General features: G+C 38.4%; 1 protein-coding gene across 1 annotated transcript in view; it reads right to left on the bottom strand.

Moving 5' to 3' along the window:
• LOC122814283 (calcium-activated chloride channel regulator 1-like) overlaps nt 1–18841 on the bottom strand; it is a 2127707-nt gene that overhangs the window by 1695126 nt on the left and 413740 nt on the right. The window contains exon 5 of the mRNA XM_044086873.1: nt 10596–10755. Coding sequence (XP_043942808.1) covers nt 10596–10755 — 160 coding nt within the window. The remainder of the gene's footprint in view (nt 1–10595; nt 10756–18841) is intronic.

Genomic DNA, 18841 nt, shown 5'->3' with positions numbered 1-18841 from the left:
AATTCCTAAGGATGCCATTTGGAATAAATTCTGCAAGTGAAGTATTTCAGCGTGCAATGGAGCAAATTTTTTTGTTATCCCTGTGCCATAATAGTAGATGATTTGTTAGTTGGAGGCAATGGTGAAACAGAGCATGAAAGAAACTTAAGAAAGTTCTAGACAGAGCACGTGAAGTGAACTTAAAGCTTAATGCTCTGAAGTGCAAATTCAGACTACCAGAAGTTACATATGTAGGTAATTTATTTTCTAGTACTGGCTTGCAACCTGACCCATCTAAACAAGCAGCCATTCTTGAGATCAGACCAGATGAGACCAGATAATGTTCAAGGTCTACAATGTTTTCTTGGTATGGTCAACTATTTAGGCAAGTTTATACCAGACTTCAGTGAGTTGGCAGCACCTTTGAGAGAACTGACATGCAAAAATGTTACATGGTCTTGGTTAGAACAGCACCAGAAAGCATTTGATGACCTTAAGTGGAAAATTGCCACTCCACCTACAGTAAGATACTATGATGTTAGTAAGCCAGTAACACTTTCCTGTGATGCTTCAAAATTTGGTCTTAGCACAGTCATTCTTCAAGAAGGCAGACCATTAACCTATGCATCAAGAACTCTTACCCAAACTGAAATGCAGTATGCTCAAATTGAAAAATAACTTTTTGCAATAGTGTTTGGTGTTCCAGGTTTCATGACTATATCTGTGGTCAAGCTATTCAGATTGAAACTGATCACCAAACTCTAGTTATTATTTTAAAGAAGCCTATGAATTCCACTCTAGCAAGACTACAAATAATGATTCTCAAACTGCAAAAGTACAACTTCAAAATGGTTTGTACAAAAGGCAAACTTCTTTATCTGGTGATACCTTACCCAGATTGTCAAAGTAAAAAAGAGGCCAGCACCAATGCGGGAAGATAAATCAGTTTATTGTGGCATACTCCATAAAAATCAGACTGGTTTCAGCACTTGGCCTTCCTCAGTGATACAACCCTATAAATCAAGAGTCTTTATATAACAATATTATAGAGACTCTTGATTTGTAGGGTTGTATCACTGAGGAAGGCCAAGTGCTGAAACTGTATGATTTTTATGGCGTATGCCACAATAAACTGATTTATCTTCACTCTTTGGTGCTCGCCTCTTTTTGACTTTGACATATGTTTTTTGGCCTTTTGCACCTGCCTTACGTGCAAGTACGTTGTGGTGAAATTACCTTACCCAGATTGCCCAGAAATACAACTGAACAGCTTCATGAAGAGAATTATGACTTTAACGTCATGAAAGTGCGTAGTATTTCTACCATGAGACTTGATGAGCTGAGAGAGTATACAAAGACTGATTCAATTTTGCAAAGCTCAACCACTACATTAATGTTGGATGGCCATCAAATCAATCAAGTGTACCACCTGAAGTGCACATTTATTTTCCTTACAGAGATGAGATGTTGATGGAAGATAGCATTATTTTCAAAGGTCCTAAAATTGTTGTTTCTGCTTCCTTATGAGTCGAACATATCCAGATTTTGCATCATGGTCACCAGGTTCCAAATCTACCAAAAGAAGGGTGAGAGGACTAGTATTTTTAGCCTTCTCTAGCAAAAGACATTGATAAAGTATTTTCATCTTGTTCAATGTGTAATACTACTAAACCACATTTGCAAAAAGAACCACTTCAGCTAAGTCAAGTTCTTGAACTACCTTGGTCAACAGTAGCCACTGACATATTCGAGTGGAACAATCACCATTACTTGGTATTGATAGACTCTTATTCAAACTGATTTGAGATTGATTTACTACCTAACGTAATGTCCACTGCTGTTATTACTAAGATGAAACATCATTTTTCAATCCATGGTAGTCCACACAAAGTTATTTCTGACAATGGTACTCAATTTACTAGTCAGTTGTTTCAGAAATTTGCAAGAGAATGGGACTTTGTACATGTTAGTAGTAGTCCAGAATATCCACAGTCAAATGGTCTAGCTGAACATGCAGTGCAGAGTGCAAAACAATCACTTGAGAGTCAAAGCATGACAACACCGATGTCTGTTTGAATTTACTTAATATCAGAAACATACTCCCTGACAATATACTTGGCTCACCTGTTCAGACTTCTATCCAGGCAAACTAGAGCAAGATTGTCTATCAGTTCCAGTTTGTTGAGGCCTAAAGCTAAGAACAACAAGACAATTAGAGCTCAACTATTCAAAAAGCATTCTTTACAGAAGTCCAGCTATGATAAATTGAGCAGATTTCTTCATCCATTGAAAGAAGGATAGACAGTGAGGATACAAACGGTGAAATTTTTCAACTAGATTGGTCAAGTTACAGGTATCTGTACCGAGTCGAGATCTTAATTTGTAGAATCTGAGGGTACGGAATACAGTTGAAATTATAGACATCTTCTTCCTGTATCAGAATTGATATTCCAGCATTGTTCCTGTGATACAGACTCTAGACCTCAGAGCAACCTTGACAATCTTCCTGTTCCAGAATGTGTCTTAACTTCTACTTCCATTCTTGATGATGTTCCTGATGTCCTGAAAGTTAAACATTCTGCAGAGACAGTCCCAGTTGCTAAATCTGATTCTAATTTCTGTCACATGGTTTGGTCATATTTCCAGACCTAGTATGAAATACACAGTGACCTGTACTTAACTGTATATATGTGTATTTAGTTCTGTATAATTGCATGATTAAGAATTATTTACATTAATTGCATGTCGATTACTGTTTTCAACATTGCATGACTTATTTCTCAAAGAGGGAGGATGTAGAACAGAGTGTGTGTGCTTTGTCTTTAAGAAGCTTTTCAAGGATTGAACATGCATATACAGATAGCGAGCACGTGCTATACTCAGTGCCATTTTGAGAGTGCAGTGCAGCCAGAGCGTGAACATGTATGAATGTAATAGATAGTTTGTTTATGTTTACCTAAGTTAAAGTATTAAGCCCCAATCCTGATGTGTTTGTACATAATAAAGCTGCTTGAACAGAACCCACAAAGTCTCATCTATTGTGTCTGACTAGACGAGTGACATGGGATGTTGTGTCAAATGCCTTGGCCAGGTCATGGTAGGCAGCGTGAATGATTTTGCCCTCATCCATTGCTTTGGTGACCTTCTCAAAGAAGTCAATCAGGTTGAGTAGGTATGATCTGCCCTTGATGAAACCAAACTGGGTTGGGTCCAGTGTCCTGAGGTTTACTATATCTCTATTGATCATCTCCATGAGAATTCTTTCCATGGCTTTACATATAAGACTAGTGAGACTTATGGGTCTCTAGTTTCTAGGGTCTATAGATGGCCCATGGCCCACCTATGTGCAGAGGGATGACTGTTGCCTTTCTCCATTCATGAGGCACAAAGTGTGTTTGGAGGCTACAGTTAAATAGTAATTCCAGAGGTCCTGATAGGTCATGTTTCATGCTATTTAAAAGGCATCCTGGGATATTGTCTAGGCCCATTGATGCAGTGTTCTTGGTCTTAGAGAGAGCATTATGGACCTGTTCCCTAGTGATAGTAGGGGTAGTTATATTTGATGATATTTCCTGAGGGAAGGTTGAGGGGGAGAGAGAGAGGTAAAGTTGGAGCTGACTTTATCAGCCAGGAGGTTTGCTATATCTTCTGGCTCAGCTTTGGTGGCCTATTTACAATGAGCTTTGCACCCAATTGTGTACTGCCTTAGAGGTTGCGGACATAGCTAAAGAACGCTTTGTAGTTGTCCTTGGCCTGGGAGGACAAATTTACCTCAAATTTGGCTTTGGTATACTTTATTTGTCCTCTGAGTTGTTTGTTGCCATGTGAGGCTGTCCCACCATATTTTCCAACATATAGTTAGTTTAATAAAATATGTTATTATTAAATCATAATAAAACATAACAATAATCAACAAAATTATTCCAATATATAGTTAAACAAAATATGTTAATATTAAATCATAATAATAAATAACAGTAATAAATAAATGAAGATAAGGGGTGGGGAGAGAGAGAAAAACATTCCATTACTGACATTGCAGATTATATCCCTGAAAACACTGAAATATATACTCTACAGGTGTGTAGTGTCAGATTTCAGTAAAGTAACAATTGTCCTATAACCGATGTAGCATGTACATACCTCTGAAGCTGTTAGCATGGGTCAATATGGACCAAGCAATAACAAATGCAGGTACACCACTACAGAGAACAGTTTCAAATAATGTGGACTTATAGTTAAAGATGTTAAGATTTGCACTGGATGTGACGAGGATGAAAAGAATTAGGAATTAGTATATTAGAGGGTCAACTCTGGATTGGTTTGGACATGTGTTAAGGACGGATGCTGAGTATATTGGGAAAAGGATGCCAAGGATGCAGCTGCTGGGTAAGAGGAAAAGAAGAAGGCCTACAATAAGGTTTATGGATGTGGTGAGACAGGATATGCAGGTGGTTGGTGTGACAGAGCAAGATGCAGAGGACAGGAAGAAATGGAAACAGATGATCTGCTGTGGTAAGCCCTAACTAATAGCTAGAAGAGAAGAAGAAGATATAATCACACATGTGTTCTGTAAATGGATTTGGTAATACATTGCATTCCAGTTAATAATTTATCTGCTAATCATGTGACAGACAGATTAGGCAGTTTTAATTACATTACAAGAATTCATGACACTTGAGAGGCATGTTTGTGTACAGTAAATAAACTAGGCAGCCGTCATGCCTTAGTTGGCAAGCATGGGAGTAGAACCCAATAGCTGTGACTGCAGGGGGCATCTGCAAATAATGTTATAATTAACTGCAGCAACTTAGTACAGACATGCAAGGAATACAACCATACTGTGATTACACAGCTTTATTTATGAATTAACAATGCCGATGAATGCATTTTTGGTATTGATGTGAAATTCTGTGAAATCTAAACACTGCTCATTTTATGGACAACCTCACCCATATATGTGTTGTGTTCCTGGTGAGAAAGAAAATGTGAGCATTACGTGACTGATACTGAAAATGTACTACTACATGCCACTGGATTTGAACCCAGGACTATGTGTGGCAAAATGTACTGCATATAAAGCATTTAACAGACTGATCTATTGAGTCATTGCTGACTATTGAGTGACTGATACTTGTCTGGAGATCACCTGGAACTATATTATGAATTGAGCAATACAAGTTAAAGGGCATTTCTCTGGAATTCTAGTACTATTACAGTGTTATAACTGACTGCAGTGACAGTAGAACACACATGCATGGAATACAACCATACTGCATATATGAAAAAAGCTGTAGTTTAGAATCAACACTGCTAGTGCACACATTTTCTTGTTATTGGTTTGAAATATCTGTGAAGTCCACACATAATATCTGCCCATGGACTAGGTTACCACACCCATATGCCTTTATTACATGATGTCTGATGAAGAGACAGCATTATGTGACAGATACTGGCCTGGAGAGAGCCTTGGACAGTACTGTGAGTTAAGCAATACAGTTTCCCGGCCATTACATTTGCTGGCTACTGCTATTACAGTGGTATACTTGACTGTAGCAACCTTAGCATAGACAATCAATGCATGCAGCTCTACAGCAATGGTTTTGACAACACAGTCCTGCTGAACAACATTTTGCTTACTGTTATTGGTAGTGTTATAACTTTATTGAAATACAGTTCTTATTGTTCATTTATTGCACTACAGCTCTCCAGCTCTAATTGCCTATTTATTGCACTACAGTTCTACATACCCATTTATTGCACTACAGTTTTTCTTGTGCATACTTTATTGTAGTAAATGCTTTACTCTTTCTTGCCTATTGCACTACAATTGGCATACTGAATCCATACTTACCACACTCACAGGTACAGCCTGGCCAGGTGCCGAGCATGAGACTCCACATTGCAAGCCATCTCAGCTGCAACTGTTAGGAGAGAAACACACCATTATGCATACCAGTTTTGCAGACATTCATCTTGCATTTTGGTTGGACATAGGAAGACATACTTACATATGTGTGGGACATTCCCATCGCAAGCTTCTTGGACCCAGGTGTCCAGGGTTCCTCTCTTCCTCCTTTTCAGGTCATCAAAATGGTAATGACACTGCTCACCTGTGTGGGGGATACTAGTAACACTGGTGAATTCTCTGGCCAAATGGTCCCAGGCCTCTGTCTTACACTCTGAGACCTGTCTGCCATACATCAGCCGGGGTTCATGTTTTTTTTAACAAGGAGCCTGCCATGACTCTGGACTTTTGAATGCCCACTTCTGCACCTGGAAGACCATACCTTTGCCAGCACTGTCAGCCATACCAACAGCTGATTGAACTCCAATGACTGTTGCAGAATTCCCACCTATTGTGCTTAATATAGGTGGTTCTTCCACCCTTACATGTCATTCAGCAACATTCAAAAAAGTGTTGCGTTGCATAGTAGTGCGCAAATCAGCTAAGTGAAGCCAAGCAGTGCAAAAACTCCCAGAAATGTAGTTTTAGTGAGGCTTGGCACTGTGCAAACATTGGTAGCCATTAGCATGTTTATGCACTGCTTAGCATGAATGAGCAGTGCTTAGCAGATTGCAGCAGTGCCAACATTCACAATAGTTTCATAAAATTAAAAGAAAATATCACAGTCATATTTTGCCTGTTATGGACTTGAAGCCATGGCCTACTATACATAAGACTGAAATTCTACCCATATAGTTAATTGGATATTATAAAAATTAGTATACCTTCACATATACAACTAGGCTACCTCTTAGCTTTGCTGAGCACTGAGCTGCACTGCACAAATAGGCTTGAACACAACTATAAATAAATAAGCAATTACATCCAGTTTCTATTTTTAGATGTATAGCAGGTGTCAGCCACATATGTATGAGCTTTGCTCATTTCTGCTGTGCTCTGTGCTGCAACACACAAACGTAAATTAAAAAAAAAATAAAAATGGAATTATGACAATTATATCTGGTTTCTATTTTTAGATGTCTGCCAGGTGTTAGCTGTCTATATGTGAGTACAGCTTGGCATTGCTGTACTATATGCTGTGCAAACAGGCAGTAAAAAAATAAAAAAACATATTAAACTGATTACAAAAAACATAACACATCATAAAACATGACATATTACATAGTTGACACACTTCACAACATTACAACAGTGGTAGGGAGCCTCATACTCATCTGCAGCCACAGGTAGCTGCTACACCTCTACCTATGCTGATTCAATATCCATGTTCCTCAGCTCTCCCTCAGCAGCATGCCATCATTAATATGCATGGAGCACTGACGAGGGGGTAACCATCGCCGTGTACATGGATACATTCCGTGTAGGCTCTACACTGTGCCAACACAGATTTTATTAAATCCTGGGGTATGTATTATTGTCTAGAGCTTTTCTACCACAGACTGCAATAAAAATTTGGTTATGCCAAGTTCAATCACTCCAATAAATTAATTGTTTTGTTTTAAAAAATATCTTTTCTGACTGACCAGAAACACTTGTTTTTTTTCTGATGTATTCGAACATGACAATGTAAACCATGGCTCTGCACTGCAGTGACAAATAAAAGTCATATCTATTCCAGTCTTGAGTGCTTTTTATTCCATCTGTCCCATGCCTGTGTCATTTTCTTTATTAATACCTTTATCTCCAAGTTATTCCATGGGCATTTGTACTTTGTCAATTTTCCAGGTTTACCAGATAATACTCTGTCTGAATTAGGGTTAATAGACTGATTAAAAAAGGTTCATAGCTAAAGAATGACCGACACCGTGCTTCATGCCTTGTTGTCTAATTATGTTTATAGAGCCTCTTCCTTGATCTGCAAGACAGCCCTACCAAGATCATGTACAGGTGGAATCTTTGCTGACTTGATGGACTGAAGCTACATAAATTATAAAATCTAATGATAGCCAGAATCTGTGCATAAATTTTAGCAGACATGTTAATTAGGTATATAGGCCTATAATTAGTGGGGTCTTTCTTTCCCCCATTCCTTTTAAGCAAAAAGCACTATTGTTTCCTTTTTTTTCTAATGGCAGTATTGCCCCCTAACATTATATTGAATATCTTGATCATATTCCCTGCCAAGTGTTTCTCCACTGTTTTATAATAATTTACCAATAAGCTGTCATCTGTTATGCTTTCCATCTCTTAAACTTTCTTGTAGTGTTATGCACATTTCCTTGAGTTATACCTATCTCCAAACTACCCTTAAGGCTGTTATCCAGCTTTGGTCCTTACACAACACCCCCATACTTATTCCCTGTTCCCTGCCTCTTTCTCCTGCATACAAATTCTGATGGAAGTATGGAAACATCTCCAGAACGCTCTTTCTATAATTCTCTTCCTTGTTTTCCTTGTCTACCAGTGCCCTCACTGTCTCCTTTTTCCAGTCTTCTAGTCTACATTCCAAATATTTCAAATCTGCCTTCCAGTTCAATAACCAGAACATCCCTTTTCAACCATTTTTCCGTATCCTGGTTGACACCTGTACCTGTACTGTTTCATATAACTACATTTCCTGCTTCTGCTATAACTCAGTGTCATCCCTCTTTATAGTTCTCTGGACCATCCTCAAAGTTTTGTTTCATCACCTGGATCTCTCTTTCCCTGTAACATTACCCATCCTAACTACCTTCAGCACGTCCCACCATATATGCAGTCTATCCTCAGTTTCTAGCTCATTATTTAGCCTGTTTTTCATATCTTGCAGCTGTCTAATTCTATCCACTATGCCCCATTCGTATGACCTCACACCCCATATGGCCTCTATCTTCATCTCAGCTAAGCCTCCTCCCACATCTTTTAATCTAGGCAGGTCAAAAGGGAAGAATAGCACAGCAGAACAGTGACATCAAACACTGAGTCTAAACCTCTAAGTCATACAATGAGGAGTGGCATATGAGAACATCTCACCAGCCTTGCACAATTCCATTTTTCTATTAAATAGACTGTCCATTCCTGAGCTGTAGTCATTCTGTTTCAATATACAGTGATGTATACCTCACTCCTTATAGATGCACAGTACAGCTCAGACAGACAGCGACTCACACACACACACACACACACACACACACACACACACACACACACACACACACACACACACACAGAGGCATGAATTCTCTGAAGGATGTGGAGTCTTAAACTCAAATGTTTGTCATTATTTAATGACTTCAATCCCCAACTATTTGCCAGAAAAGTATATATTTTAGGAGAAACACACCAAAAATATGAGGCATAAAGCTGGACATTCAATCACACACACACGCACACAGTCACTTCCTCATTCATACCTGCATTCACTCACACATCGCTCTCTCTTTCTCCTGATCAAACACGCACACACAGTCACTTCCTCATTCATACCCGCATTCACTCACACATCGCTCTTAATCTCTCCCGATCAAACACACACACAGAGTCACTTCCTCATTCATACCCGCATTCACTCACACATCGCTCTTACTCTCTCCCGATCAAACACACATGCAGTCACTTCCTCTTTCATACCTGCATCCATTCACATATTGCTCTCACTGTCTGTCACACCCACACGCCACACAACCACTTACGCATTCATTCACTTCCTCATTCATACCTGCATTCATTCACACTTTGCTCTCACTCTCCCGATCTCACACATACACACACACAGCCACTTCCTCATTCATACCTGCATTCATTCACACATTGCTCTAACCTTCCCGATCTCACACACACACAGACAGCCACTTCCTCATTCATACCTGCATTCACTCACACATCACTCTCCCGATCTCTCTCACACACACAGACTCTTTTGTTTTCATTCATGCATTCACTCACACATGCAGACAGACACACACATACTCATACAGGCATTCACTTACCTGCAATCAGCTGCTAAGCTTTGTGGCTCCCCAGGGCGCCACAGCACACAGTTTGGGAATCCATGCTGTATGCCCTAACTTCTTCTCTCTGTTCTATTCCAGTACATCAGCACTCATGCTGCTACTGAGTTACAAGATGCACAGGCAGCTGTGACGTGCACCCTAACTTACAACTGAGGTTGTGCCAGTCTTGATGACACAATGCACAAGGCATGGATTACATATATATATATATATATATATATATATATATATATATATATATATATATATATATATATATATATATATATATATATATATATATATATATATATATATATATGTGTGTGTGTGTGTGTGTATGTGTGTGTGTGTTTGTCTGTATCATGCATTTTGTTCTGCAGCTTCAGAGGCTCCACACTGTATACTACTGAGTACTTAATGTTGTTAATGTTGTTTATAAGCCATAAACCTGCCATCCTGGTGAGTGAAATGCTCATCATAATGCAGCTGATTTGAACTGAAGATGTGATGTAAGAATATGGCCACTCAACTTTTTCTCTAGCTAGAAAAGAGCGAGCATGCTTTTTGTAACCTGAATGTCTCAAATCCAAAGGGATATTGCAGAAATGTAACATAAAAAATGCAATGGTTTTCAGCAACTCTTTCCCTAAATATAAAATTAACATAAGGTAAACATAATGCCATTGTCATAAAAATGTAGAAATATACTCCCTGTAGGACATTATAATACTTACAGAAGGTAATCCTTGGAGATACATTACAGATGATGTTGTACTTTGTGTTTTGTTTGGGATAAACACACACTGTTCATCTGGCAGCCCTGTGGTTTCATTGAACTTACATGGAGATGAGGTTCCTTTGGATACCTGTACTCCTTTAATGTCAGTAGAACACCTGAAATGCAATTAGATCAGTCATTAATACAAAATGCAAATAGCTTGACTACAGTTTAAGACAAATGGTTCATTAAGAAATTTTAGAGATTTATTATCAAGTTGTTCAAAACATGCATTAAGGGATTAAGCCAGAAAAATGTACAGCTATTATATATTGTCATTATACCCAAGTTGCACTGCTCTACACATAATGTGTTCTTGCACTTCTGAATGCTAACCATCATTTCTACTGATAAAGATAAATCTTTATGAGGGGATAGAAAGTGTGTTGTTACACTGTATTTGATGGAAATCCATTTTTACTGTGGGCATCTCATTGAGAACCTCTTAGCTTAGTTTCTTTCATCAAGTGTCCTAAACAGTGAAAAAGCAGTCTTATCCATTTTACTAAAATATAGTGAATAAGGGGCAACAGTTCTTTGTCTACAGACCAGAGTTCTTTTCCCCTTTATCCATGATAGCGTGATCTCAGAATTAGTAAAAATGAACAGCAATGGAGGGTGGGGGAAACTCAGTCCTCACATGTGAGCAGCATGGAGATTGCACTCCCCATACTTGCAAAATGATTAATTTTTATACTTTTTTCTTGCTGTTCACTATTTGTTAAGTTGAAATGTATGATCTCCACTTATTGGCTAGCTGACAGGTTGACCCAGCAAACAGATTCAATTCAATGAGGTGGTGTGAAACTAGTTGTCTGTCACAATTATAGACCCTATTCTTAGACACAGACTATGAAATCATTTATACAGGATTTTTTTGCACAGCAAAATATTAGTGAAACAAACTAGAAACAAAAGTGCATCCTGCGAAGTATGACATCAGTAACATAAGCAGGGATATTTAATCATGCTTATCTGAAATTATTTTATTTATTTATTTATTTAACATTTGTTTACCGGGAAAGTCCAACTAGAGAAAAACAAAAAAGTGAGCGGACTTGTAGAACTAAACTCCTTTATTGGTAAGCGCTTTCGTTGGCAACAGGTAAGCCAACTTCTTCAGACCATCAAAGCACATACAAAATACAGTCCCATATAACAAAGAAATGCTTTTTATATGCAGTTAGTCCAATCAAGCAATCAATTAATTAAATACAAAACAATCAATTATTTAAATAAAAAGCCACAAATAACCATTTGTCTGCTGAACCAAAAGTTTGTTTTACATAGGTTTAACTAAAATCAGTAAACCTTAGCCAATAAATTTTCACAAACCTAGCCTGTCCCAATGTTAAAAATACCAATCACCCATCCTTGTGATGGTAACATAGTTATTTTAAAATTAATAACCTTTAAAATCATGTATATTAAAAGAATCTAAATAGGTCTACTTATTCAAAAAAGCTTGTAATATTTATCTAGCTAGAGCTTTTATTTCGAGTAAACATTTAATAGATACATATTCATTTAAACCCGGCATAATATACGCTGTGGTACGGATCTGCCATGCCAGTTCTATTTCCTCGAGTCTAAGTTGCCATTCCACGAGTCTAAGTTGCTGTTACGATTTACTTTTTGCAAGAAACTGAACTTATGGTCTTTTTTTTTTGTTAATACGAAAGTCCAACTAGACACAGGTCCTTTTTCAGCAGAGGCCTGGGGAGAAAAGCTTCATGTGTAACAGTAAATTTTAATGCACACATTGCAATAATTAATAAAGTATAAAGTAAACAAAATGTAGTATACATAAGAACATACAAATTTGTTACATCTTGACAACAAAACCTAGGCTTTCAACATAGCTAGTACTATTTGTAGGTATGACTTATGTCAAGATATAAGGTTAAGACAGGTCGGTAGGAACAAAGGATTAAACACTGGGGGAGAAGTTGGATATGGTTGGGGTATACTGTGATGTATCAGAGCACTCATGAGGGGGTTAGTACAGGAACATAGTCACTTATTTTTTAGATAAGCTTTAAGTGATGGCTTAAAATGGTTAGTGGATGAGATTGAGAGAATGGAGTTAGGAAGGGAGTTACATATACAAGATATATAGCTGGAAAATAAAGATTCTCTTGCAGTGTTGTTGGCCTTGGAGACGGTGAGTAAGTTCTTGTTATAGCGAAATGATCTGCTGGAAGTGTAGCGAAGGATGAGATTTTGTAGTGCAAGGGTTCTGTTTGGTTGTGTTACAATTTTTTGAGTTAGAGACAGTTGGTTGTAAAAAATAATATTGAGAAGTTCAAGCCAGTCTAGTATCCTTAAAGTTTTACAATGATGTGTTCTATATGGGCAGTCAGATGCAAACTTAGCAATTTTATTATAACATGCTTTTAGCTTAGATAAGTCAGTTTTCCTAAGCTTCGTTAAAATTGGAGAGGCATACAGTAGAGTGGAGAGCATATGGGTTTGTGCTAATGTAATTTTGGCCATTTTGGTCAGGAACCTTTTTTGGCTATATAGACTTCCAAGTTTCTTATGGACATTTTTACTGTTAGAGAGACACGCAAGTCAAATTTTAGGTTATTGTCTGTTTCCACTCCAAGAAGCTTTGTATGGATTGTAGGTGAGATGACAGTATTGTCTTTGGCTATTATGTTAAATGGTGGGCATGAGATAGATGCCTTATTAGGTTGGAAGAATAATAATTTAGCTTTGTTTGGGTTCAGGATTAGATGGGCATTGGCTAGCCATGTTTTGACAGAAGTGAAAGACTCCTATGTTTGAGAATGAAAAGCTGATAGAGAATTGGCATTAGAACTGGCATTACAAATAAGTGCTGAATCATCTGCATGCTGTATTATAGAACCATGTGGGGTATTTGTGTGTAGATTATTAGAAAAGACGGTGAAAAGGAGAGGGCCTTAGATCCTTGGGGGACACCAATGGATAAAGGAAGGTGTGGAGATAGGTCACCTTGCCATAGAACAGATTGTTGACGGCCAGATAAATAGTTAATAAACCAAGCTGTAGCAGATGGTGACAAGGATAGTTCAGTTAGTACATCAATTAGTTTGGAATGGGAGACCATATCAAAAGCTTTTGATAGGTCTAGAAAGATGGCAGATACAAAGTTGTTGTTATTCATGTGATGATTTATGGTATTAGTGAAGGATAAGAGAGCTGTAGTGGTACTATGCGGTGTGTGAAACCTATGATGTGAGTTACAGAAAAGGTTATTTGTTAGTAAGAATTTCATGACCTGGAGATGAATACACTGTTCAAGTTGCTTAAAAAGAGGTGAAAGAATAGCAATTGGATGATAGCTTGTCAGTTTTGTGGAAGGTCCCCCTTTATGAAGTGGTATTACATGGGAGATTTTCCACAACTGAGGAACCTTGTTTTAAAGAATGGATCTATTTAATAAGGATTGATACTAAGAAGGCTACAGATTCAGCTTTAATTTTGCAGTATTCACTGGATAAGTTATTTATGGCAAGTGTAGTAGATTTTAGTTTCTGGAGTAGATTTTTCTAGTGGCTATAGGAACTGGGAAGAAAGAGAACAAGGCATTGCTAGTTGTAGACTTGGCTGGATTCGTACCAGGAGTATGGGTTTTCTGTGTGGAAAAGGCAATTATTGAATCAGTAAAATGTTTGTTAAACATGGCAGCTATGCTATCGGAACTGTTGTGGAAGTTTGGGGTTGGTGTAGTAGATTTTCCTAGGTGAAGGATTGAGGTTATAGCGGGCCAAGGTTTTTGAGTTTTTTTTTTATATCTGTTTTGAATGTTATGATAGAAATTTATTTTAACCTGTTTTATTTGTTTTGTTTTTTTTTTGCCTTATTTCTAAGTTCTTGATACTGTTGTTTAGAAACTACTGTGTTAGTCTTATGCTATAGTTCCTAGGCTTTATCTCTAGTTTTCAGAAGGGCCCTGGTGTCTCTGCTTAGCCAGGGGCATAGTTAGATTTTACTCTGATGGTTCTAACAGGGGCATGTGCATTTAATATATATAATTTATTAAAGTGGTTCACTGCATCATCTAGGTCAAGGTATTTGAGTGGAGTCCAAGTGCACCTTTGTAGGTCAGCTAGGAAGTTGTCAAGATTAAATCTATGTTTTTTCTGAGTTGTTTAAACATAGTAGGTTTTGGTGGGAATATGTGTCGTTGTATAAGAAATGTGGGTAGGTGGTCGCTCAGGCCATCAGGAAGGCAACCTGACTGAAATGAATGAGAAGAGCAATATCCAATCCAAGGTTTATTGTTTTTTACTAGCTTTATCTATTCGTGTAGGTTCTTGAATAGTTTGTGTAAAACCATGCAAGCTTATGTGATGGACAGGGTGATCTGTATCACATGCAAGCCAGTCTAAATTAAAATCACCCAGTATGAATGTTTCCTGACTAAGAGTACTATTTGCCCAGTACAATAGATATTCGATAGTTAGGGCATTATTTCTTGGTGAGATATAGCAGCCAGTTATATTGTGTTTTTCTTCAATTTATAGTTAGTGTGGTATAGATGATTTCTGCACTGTCGAGTTGTGGGGTTTTGCAGTATTTATCATGGTTTATACTTGTGTTTTTCTGTTAAATGACCCATTTTTTTTTTCAGAATGTGTGGTTGTCTAAATGGGTTTTTAAGCCTGTCATCTCAGTTTTTTTTTCAGTAGTTAAAAGGTATAGTATTCAGAAACATGTACATTTGGAGGTGATAAAAAGAGTATAATTCCAAAAATTCTGTTGATGCCTCTGCAAAACACACCTCCACATATAATCAGCACATCAGAAGGAAAGGTATACTTGCAAGGGAGAGGGCTACATTCTGGTAGATGGCATAAAATACCAAAATCTTTGGCTATGACACTGTCTATATGATCAACACATCAAAATTTACAGTTATAGGTAAAATTCCACATGCATCTGTAACATATATAGAGCAGCTTCCAACCCACATGAAAATACTTTATTTTGGAGGACTTTGCTCCACCCCCAGAACATCTCTATACATTTTCAAGGGTGCACTAATTCAAATGAAGAGAAAGGCAATAATATATTCCATTCTTCAATGGTGTGAAGGTTGACCATGTGCCAGTTCATCCATTGCCATCAATCCAACTTCCAAACTCAATCTTTCCCATTTTGATTATGAATGTTTTAATGTGTCACCATGCTCCTAGTTACATTGTTTTGCCTTTTTGGTATTAGGTAGTATAATCACTGACAGTTGGAGCTGAAAAGGAAGAATGGCTTGGGTCACAAGCCTTATACAAAGGGAATGGTACCATCTAAAAAGGTGTTCTTGGGCATCCCTTGTGGAGAAAGAACAAGAGAATTTTGTTCTTCCTTGGATACCATAAAAAAGCCACACTGTTCCCAGTATCTAAAGCAGCCTTAGTCACTAAGACATCTCTGCTTGAGGAGCAAAATGGTGGCCCATGTGCATCGAGACAAATTCAGACATCATATGAAGCGGATCACAGTGCAGCAATAAGGCGTTACAAATCAGTTATGCAGTATAGCCTCACTGTGCTATGAGTTTCATGGACGCTGAGCATGAACATATGGTACAAAACTCTGGAACATTCAGGAAAGAATAGGGTAGAATACCTATGATCATAGTGTGGTGTGTGTTAGGTTTGTGATTCAAAGTCAGCTGCAATAAATTCCATCATCATCATAATCACTCCACTATGAGCCACACATTCACATGATAAAATGTGTCATTTCCATTTTAGTAGAGACTGCACTAATATGAACAAATGAGGAATTAGGACTTTACAACATTTGGACACTGATATTTGAAATAGGCAACATAGGCATACTGAGAAAAGACTGAACACCTAGTAATGTAACCCTGCACTACACTATATGGTCCTGTACTCTACATCCATGAAGGATTGCAACAACAAAAACATAGAGGAACAGCTGTGTATAGGTATATGAAATGACCACAATGATGTGACACTTTCATGCCTGGCTGTGGGCAGGAGGCACATCAATGTTATGTACAGAAAGGGCAGAACTTGCTTTACAGGGCAATATTTACCCTTTAAAGTAGGAGAGGCATAGAAGGAACAGGGTGATCAATTTATTATAGGGATTCATTGTACTGATACAGGAAGTAAAGCCATGATCACAAGCCCATATCTTCAGTAACATACGAAAAGGATGAGTAGCAATTACAACAGGGAACAAATAATTGGGCATCATATGGGGGCTGGGTTAACTGTACAGACATATGGGGCATCTGCTGTCAGCTGTGTACAAAAATGGCCAAAATATGTAAACCAGAAGATGTATATGACCTGTTATGGGATAACAGAAGTAACACCTGTAAACATTCACCACCCTTGAGACCAAGGTGTTACTGCAGGCCTTTCACAAGCATAGCATACACATACTGGGAAAACATAAAGCAGAAATTCTTTTCAAGTGCAGTTATGGGAGGAAATAGTACAACACATCAGTGCTGTGGGTGACCACAATTGCAGCGTACCTCATGTTTGGCAAGGGACAACTGATATGATACTGCATTGCCAGGAAGAAGGCACAGGACATTGTCAAGGGCATGTTCAGCAAAAGAGGGGGATTAGTAATAAAGAAGAAGATGTTCACAGAGGCAAATAAGTTTCTGGAGTCTTTGTCTGGGGAAAGAGAGTGGGCCCTTATAAAAAGTGGTGGTCTGGATGTGCGAGCTGAGCTGGTGACAGCATAAGTGTCTATTGGGGTTGTAGTAGGATACTATAAGCTGTTATACTGACATAGTATAGTGCAGTAAAGTGCATGTATGGCAGGACTCATTTACTAACAGGCTTGTGTGTGTCTGTCATAAAGGTACCATTGACCAATAGTTGCCTGCGTAAAAAGTTATGCAGATGTCATAAGGTATTCTGTCATATATCAGTATTCATGCAGTTTCAGATGTCTTTATTTATTTGAGTGCTGCCACAGGTTTACTGTTTTTTTCTGCTTTTACATTTTATATTAGTGGATGGTCAATCAAAAATGGAACTGCACATTCCTGATGTCAGCAGGTCATCTGTGTCTAATGATGGTAACAACATGAGCATAGCACAATATGATGATGTAGAGTCATTGTCTGCAACACTAATGGTGGAAGCTCACAAATATCCACCACAAACAAGGAGCCTGATCAGTGACACATTGAAACATCTATGCCTCTAATGGGCACAGGCAACCTTTAAATGGTTCATCTCCCAGGCCCTAACTTGTAAATGTTTCATTTCCTAAGTCCCCGCTTACACTTATTAAGGGTATCAGAACTTATCAGAGATTTGGGATGCATGGCTAGGCTTAAAAAGGCCCTTGTGGTTGTTAGCCTAGTAAACATACATGAACCGATGAAACAGCCTCAAAATGTTTGGCAGATATCCTACAACAATGAACACCACCCTAGCTACACAGGAGTCCTCAACCTGGACAGCATCACTGAGATGCACTGCCACTGACATGTGTATACACTCCACATAGGAAAGTTGTGCTGGTCTTTGGCACTAACATGACTTCAGTTTTGTTCCTGGCCTAGTAAATGAAAGAGGTACAAACAGCTGTTACCCACACTGTTATGGTTAGTGTGCTGTGTGGCCTATTTGATGATGCACAGTACCTACATGGAACTGTGTGATGATATCCAGTGCCTGCACTGTGACAAATGAAAACAGGGATATGCAGCAAATGGTCCTGCTCAGGTTGCTTGCGGCTAATATTGCATTCATTGGTATACCTATGTGGCACATGGGAAATGTTTTCTGGTGTGCTTCTGCTGGCTCTGCTGTCCAGGTCCATGGAAAGGTCTAAAAGCAAGGTGGCCATTTAAAGGGTAGACATACCATTCGTGAAACACCATCTCTGTCAGTTCTGACCACAAAAGCCATCACAGCTATTAAATGGCTGGCTTCGCATACATGGCCACTGATGCTTCTCGGGATGCAGTCCTTGGACACCTTACCTGACTGACCCATCACTCCTATATTTGTACACCATCATTAACCTATGTGGACAGCTAGAGTACCATGCAGACCCATGACCATAAGACTGAGCATGGATGCTATTCATCTCATGGCTCTCAACTGTTTAGATTTTCACAGAATGTCCAGAATTTTGCCTCACATTGTTGGTCTGTTCCTCATAAAATGTTTAGTTTTCTGGCAAATAAGTGAGGACTGCAGTCAC

Source organism: Protopterus annectens, chromosome 10.part0 (assembly GCF_019279795.1).
Source record: "Protopterus annectens isolate FY-2018-M chromosome 10.part0, PAN1.0, whole genome shotgun sequence".
Classification (NCBI taxonomy): domain Eukaryota; kingdom Metazoa; phylum Chordata; order Ceratodontiformes; family Protopteridae; genus Protopterus; species Protopterus annectens.
The sequence above is the reverse complement of the archived record's forward strand: the minus strand, read 5'-3'. Positions and strand labels throughout refer to the sequence as shown.